The sequence below is a fragment of the Physella acuta genome, unplaced genomic scaffold, assembly GCF_028476545.2.
Source record: "Physella acuta isolate Inbredline_101_S28 unplaced genomic scaffold, ASM2847654v3 ptg001894l, whole genome shotgun sequence".
NCBI classification, from domain to species: domain Eukaryota; kingdom Metazoa; phylum Mollusca; class Gastropoda; family Physidae; genus Physella; species Physella acuta.
In genome coordinates, this window is record NW_026733399.1 from 110002 (window position 1) to 117495 (window position 7494).

Below are 7494 nucleotides of genomic sequence, written 5' to 3' on the forward strand. Positions count from 1 at the left end.
CTACACACTAGGCAGCACGGGATCATCTACCAGTGTGTATGCCGGACAACTGGGAATCAGCTGAAGTCTAGCAGTGTGCAGAACACATTCTGTTAGGGCGGACAACACGATATCAGTCTATTAGTGTGTACATCACAATTAAAAACTGGACAACACGAAATCTCAGACTGTGTAGACCACAACTATAAAACCGGACAACACAGGATCAGTTGACCGTTGTGCAGAAACCAATTATTGTAGGTCAGGCAATAACTAGAACACCAGCCAAGATGGTCGATCCAGAGAAGCCACGCATCATTAGTTTTCTGGAGGTGGAGAGGTCTAAGGCTCAAAGGAAGTGCATCCTGTGCAAGAAAACAGGTGTGGAGCAGATGGTCATCTGTGACGGGTGCATGACTTTCGGGTGAGTAGTCTCATTTGCTCGGCGGTTATGTTGGGGGGGGGGTAGGGTTGCCAGATACCTTTTTCCGAAATTACTGGACACCTTTCCATCCTTCCCTTCTCATGTATGCCTCAAAGCAGAAGAAGGGGGGGGGGGGTAACAGAGTATTATTCATATACTTGTCCAGTATTTATATTTATTTTATCCTGGACAGTCTGCTCAAATACTGGACTGTCCAGTTCAAAACTGGACACCTGGCAACCCTAGGGGGGTGGGGGAGGTTGGATGAAGATGTTACTGAAAAGTGCCTCGATGTTTGTTGTTAGGCCTATCCAAAAAAGTGGGTAGGCTAGATGTAGATCTAGAATTAATAATTTCATAATAGATCTATATCTAGGAATTTATGTACTGAACTCGGCGGACCAACAAATCTCCGCCTACTCTCTGCTATACCCAGTATTTCTTCCAGACCTTTTTCTCCGGGGGTGGAGGGGGGGGGGGGCACTTGAAATTTTCGGGGGGGGGGGGAGGGCGGACGTGTCAAAAGTATGTTTTCTATATAAATTCCATTTCGTTCGAGGGGGGGGGGGGGCGGGCGGTAGACTTTCTTCGGGGGGGGGGGGGGGGGGCGGTGCCTCCCCGAGGAGATGCCTGGAAGGGATAATATTTCGAGTCGTCCCTTTGAATCCCGGTCAGAACGTCCCCCAGGCCTGGCCTCAACCAACCGGAGGGTCTCTGCTCCCCACTTACCACGCCCCCCCCCCCCCCCCCCAGTGCCGGCGCCATGTTATTTAGCGTAATCTCATTTTATTGAAATTGTTGCTAAGTCCACGAGTCTACTTAGTATTTTACGACATACCCCCCCCCCCCCTTAGAAAATTTAAGTGCTTCCCACCCCACTCCCGGGAGAAAAAAGTCTGGGGAAAAAACACTGAAAAAAAATTCTTGTAGTGTTGGGCTCTCTGCAGCCCTTCCAAGGTGAGTTCCAAAATGAAACTTACACGTTTTAAGTGTGACTGTCTTTAGTTATAATTGTAAAATGTCTATATTATGTGATTATGTAATTATTTTTTTGTTTTTTAAAAATAAAAGGTTATAAAAGTTATAGATTCCTTTATGAGAGGGTGAAAAATATGAAAAGACAATTAATTAGATGTTTAATTTACGACTAAGACTGTATGTCTACTAACATTAAGTATTGCAATCTACATTGACTTCTGATGTATCTGTTTTTCAACTTAATAATGCTAAAAAGAAAACTACCGAACTATTTTGTTTAGAACGTAAGCTCTATATAATTTTTACAATAGCAAATAATAACTTGAAGTTGTATTTATATGTAAGCGGTCAACCTAACCTAAGGTGCAGAAGTTTGAAATGAATGTAAAGTTAAGCAACGAATTATCTCCCATTCAAAAATCCAAATACAAAAATTTTATTCAAGGGATATAACTTCCACAAGAATAGCTAAATTAACCACGTGTAACTAAGACATGCTTTAAAAACACAGTAAAACGCTTTAAATTTCATTACGTAATAGTAATTATACATCTTTTATATTAGCTATGTCGCCTTGTAAAAACAATATATTTTACCTATTGAAAAGTTAACTGTAGGTTTTGTTTGAAAGTCTAAAAACGGTAGCTTTATTATAACATATTTCTATTCAATTATGATGACATACATTTATTTGCCTGTATGATATCGATAGCTTGTGTAAAATTTTGGATCCCCTAAATAAAGGGACGCCTTTTAAAAATTCAAACACGGGTAACTGTATTAGAGGTTGTTAGATTTATTGATTAAATATAAAAAAAATATAATTTGAGAAAAAACATAGTTTACGGTTAGTTATAAATTCCATTCTATTCTATTATATTATATATTCATACCTCAAGAGTGATAGATTCCTAAAAAAAACTAAAGATTTTTCAACTAGAGAACGCCCATCTACTACATTCACAACACATCAAACTTCGATACCTAAACATAACTAGAGTCTAGACCCGATGCTTAAGAACCAGACACCAACTCGCTTAACTTCACCAAGCTCTACAAACGGTACCCCCAATTAACAACGATTTCATTGGACCTACTATACACTTTAACAGTCTATAATTCGATACATTAATACCACAAGAATTAATACTCATGAACTCCAGAAGTACGATACTTCGTCACCTGCATTCTCATTTCTCTATTACCAGATTCCTCTAGAACTTCATCTACAAAACAGCCTAATAAAAATTAAGACACTTTAACACTTCGATACTATATACCTATATCATACCATATCAGTAACAGTCTTCCGCCGTTACTAACAAATCTAAACGATTCATCAAAACTTACCAAACAATTACAATACTTTGAACACCCCGTCATTACAAAACTCTATACACCAGGACAGATTTCTAATTCAAAGTCAGAGAAAACGAGACTTACAAGCCCTATTTAAATTAGAAAAACCGCTTGAAATGTCCGAAATCTAAATTACGAACTTAGTTAATCGTTTTCTACATCAATTATGTGACACCAAATTAAAAAGACAAAGTGACTGGTAAAAAGCGCCCCGACCTTTCCAAATTAGGGATGTGGGGTTGCATTTTCACCACATCGCGAATAAATATAGGCCTATATAGACCTAATTTTGGGATGGGGTGCAAAATTAATAGTTCGTCCAGGGTGCCGAAATAGATCGCTACTCTTTTATAAAAGTTATTAATTATTAGGTACTTTTTGATAATAGCGATTAAACCTTTTGCGCCCCCCTAAGGATGGCGCCCTAGGCGACGGCCTAGTTCGCCTTATAGGTAGCGCCGGCCCTTCCCCCCTAAAATAACGTCTACCACCCCCACCCCGAACAAAATAGAATTTGTATAGAAAATATATAATTTCATTTACATCAGTGTCCGCCCCCTCCCCCCCGGAAATTTTAGTTTGCCCGCGCCCCCACTTAGTGTTTCTTCCAGACCTTTTTCTCCGGAGGGGGCACTTGAAATTATCGGGGGGTGGGGGGGGGGGTTCGGACACTGTTAAAAGTATATACTTTCTATATAAATCCCATTTTGTTCGGGGGGGGGGGCGGTAGACTTTCTTCGGGGTTCCCTGAAGAGATACTTGGAAGAAACTGCTCCCCTTTCCCCGTAGAAAAGTCTGGTAGAAACACTGCTGGGCACAGAAAGGACAAGATGACAATGAGTAAATAATTTGGCGTTTCTGTGTCGGGCTAGAGATGTACATTTTTCTTGACCCTTTCAGCTACTGCTCACAAAAGTGCTTACGTCTGGACCGAGCCGCTCACCTAGAGCAGTGCCAGTTGATCGCCATGAGCAAGTCGCGCTCTTATGATCCAGGTGAGGGATGTCGTCTGGCTGCTATTGTAACATTACCTGGAGCATCAGGTGACGGACACAGGACACCTGCGGGGACAGTGCCAGCTCAGGCAGACGGGTCCCTCCACCGCCAAAATCTGAACAGAAAGAAGAGAAACAAAAACAGACGACGAAAAGGTAAATCTGAAGATACATACAGCCACGAGCTAAAGACAGAGTTTGGGGAACTCGGAAATAAACAGGAAAACACAGAAAAAACAAAGGCAGCCTTAGATACTCCAAGTGACTTTGGCGAAGGATGGTGGAAGACTAAATCAAAGACATCAGGATCAAATCCAAACCAAACCAAGTATTTCAAGGTGCCCGTGAACAAGGATTCATGTCGTTCTGCAGATTTCCCAGAGCCTGATCGACCAGCAACTAATGTTCCAGGTTAGTGTCATGGCAAATTTGAATTGATTTAAATTGAGTACTCTCAAATTTAATGGTGAGCCACTTCATTGTCTATGTAATTAGCTTTGCACATAAAATACATATCATGTTATTAATCAAATAATAAATTACATTTATATCTTTCATCTGTATACTGACTATCTCCAATTTTAAACACTTAACAATAGTAGTACTCCCTAATTTCATACCACATCTATTTTCACAACTATTATATACCACCTTATTTAGCTAGACTGCTAACTCGAAAGTCTTGAGCTCGAATCTGGGTCCAAGTCATTAGACAGTCCATGAGTCCACCCAGCTCTGATGGTTACCTAACTCACTTTAGGGAAAGTAAAGGCGACTGGGCATAGTTCTAACCACGCTATCCCTTTATATACTGAGGTTATAGAAACAGATGAACTCTACTTCACTTGCCCCATAGAACATCAGATTCTGAACCGGAACTTTACTTATACAAACAATACAAGATTAATTTCCATTACAGGAAAGAAAAGTGTGAGACAGCAACGAGCTGAAGAAATAGCCGGCAGCATGCAGGGTATGGAGTTCAAACCTCGACAGTGTAGCTCTTGTGACAAAGTGAGCACTCAGCTGCTCACCTGCTCACGATGCAGCTGTACCTACTACTGCAACAGAGACTGTCAAATCCAAGACTTCCAGAAACACAAGGAATTCTGCAGTAAGATTTTCAATTACTTGTGAATAGCTTTTTATCATGTACTTCAGTACAACATTTTTATTTCCATAGTAATTATTACCTTAAATCCGGTATATTAATTTTTTCTTTTCAATGTAAAGATACATTTTAGGAGCAAAAGTTTAAGAATCCCTATAGTTCTATTTTTTAATATATTTAAAAAAAATGTTTTTACCTAGAAATGAATCTGTTACACCTGAACACTCTCTGAGGCATCCCCCCAGGGTGGGATGAATGAAAAGTAGAAAACGAATTATACAGAATATATATATATATATATATATATATATATATATATATATATATATATATATATATATATGTAACTAGGGGAAGTTACCAGAGACATAACGCAGTACAGCGCTGTCAACTTTGACACGACTGATGCAATAACACAGGTGTTGGCTGATAACGATCAGAAAGCCAAGGCGTAGTATCTTGGGAAGCGATACGATAAGAACGCAATACGGTCTGTCAACTTTGATGTGACAGGATGCAGATGGCTTATTAAATCGGACTGTACGACAGAAGCGGCGTAATTAACATTCTGATGCAACGATTAGAATCGATTACGATTACGATTATGATAGAACCGAATACGATTACGAATACGAAGGGGATATATAGGAAGGCGACGGCTGAGCTCGATATATCTCTCTCTCTCTCTCGATCAGTCAGTCAGTGAGGCAGTATCAAGTTGGTTATTGAACGGGTTAGCCGTATTGTGTTAAGAAGGACGATAGACATGTGCATTCAGTTATGTGAAGACTAGTGAGGACTGTTGGGGGTCAGTTGATTCAGACTATTATTGTGAAGCATTCCTTTTGATTCATTATATTATTGTGAAGCATTTCTTTGATTCATGTAATAAAAGGATCAATAGCGAACCTGCATCTTCGAGTATCTATACTGTGGTCGATGTTGTGTAGAATGAGTGGTTAGACTCGGTAACATTTGGCGTTGTCGAGCAGAACTCGTTAACATTTGGCACTACAGGCAAATAGTCTCGTTACATATATATATATATATATATATACATATATATATATATATATATTTATATATATATATATTTATATATATATATATATATATTTATATATATATATATATATATATATATATATATATATATATATATATATATATATACTTTAAAACAGTTCACCACCCTCCCCTTCACTCTGGAGAAAAAATGGCTAATGGAAACTAAGCACCTGAAAAAGCACGAAAATATTTTTAATCATTTGTCAGACTTTTATGTATCCGTGTATGTTTTAGGGAGAGCCGACATGTTGTGTGATGTATTATTGTATGTTTTTAATTAAAGCCAGCATGTTGTGTGATGTATTATTGTATGTTTTCAGGAAGGGCCGGCAAGTTCTGCGATGCCCACAAGGAGGCTGTGCTATTAATGGAACGATCCTTTGACCAGATTTTGAGCTCATTCGAACAGATGCCAGATGAGTTTGAAAGTGAGTGGAACTTTGTACACTAGTTCTGACATTTTACTTACTTGTAGCATTATGACTCGTCACAGACATACTAAAGGGCACTCCTTTAAATGATTTCACACATTTTTACCACTCCACACTGTATATACAAAAAATTGTTGACTTGTTTTAAGAAATTTAAATTGTATGTTATTAACATTTGTAACCTGTATTTCCCAACCAAACACATACAAATCTAACTACCCCCTCAATGTGCACAGTACTGAGAGTATAATTATCTAAAGGATATTTCTTTATTTAATTTAATCACATTTTCAGGTGACTACAATACATCATCAACTATCCTAATGGTGCAGATCGTTGGTTCGTGTAACCACCCCTTCAGGCATGCTGCAGAAGTCATGGTAAGCCCTGTCATTAGAACGTCCATATTGCATGTTGTTATCATTGTTAAAAATCTCTGGTCTAGTACACATAGACCAGTGTTTGAACCTTTAGTTTAAAATCCTATAAGACATTTAATCAGCCTAAACTAACTAGACATCTGCAGGTAGTTATATAATAGGCCTAATTGTTTAGTTTATTGCAACCAACATGGAATGGACTAGTTCGATGAAGTATTTTTAACTTGAAGCATAATTTGATGTGAATCAGAGTTTGTCCATTGAATCCAAAATCCTAGCTCTTGAGCCTACATTATTAAACTTCCTAGTTCTTCAATCATACCTACAAACATGTTTGTTTATCACATTTTTTTTATCCCCCCTCCCTCCACCTTTACTCTCCATCTTTCTTAGGATGTACACGGCAACACCACCAACGTTTTCTTCTACACACCGACCAACACCTACACCCGCTACATCGGGCTGGGCCCCGAGGGTTTGGTGCTCAACATAGACCTAGAGTTCTGCCTGACCCCCAAGAACTTCATGATACTCTTTGACCCACGCTGGCATTTGTTCCTTGATGGCACAGTTGGCATTCGTATCGATGACATGGAGTCTGTTTTCTTCATACCTACCATCGATTCACTTAGAGAATTTTAGTACCTGAACTTTCTTAAAACAGCCATTCACATTTTAGCATTCTTACTTCGTGGTTAAAGAAGAAGAAATAAATCAGACAAGTAATAATTTTACTTTTTAAACCTTACAGATTACAAAGATTTTAGTA

At 38.7% G+C, this 7494-nt stretch overlaps 1 protein-coding gene across 1 annotated transcript; it reads left to right on the forward strand.

Moving 5' to 3' along the window:
• On the forward strand, positions 1 to 7494 carry LOC131931121 (uncharacterized). Its single transcript, XM_059287827.1, has 6 exons — positions 1 to 403; positions 3641 to 4146; positions 4655 to 4849; positions 6235 to 6342; positions 6640 to 6725; positions 7119 to 7494. The coding sequence occupies exons 1-6, from the start codon at positions 270 to 272 to the stop codon at positions 7365 to 7367; spliced, it is 1278 nt and encodes a 425-aa protein (XP_059143810.1). The 5' UTR covers positions 1 to 269; the 3' UTR covers positions 7368 to 7494.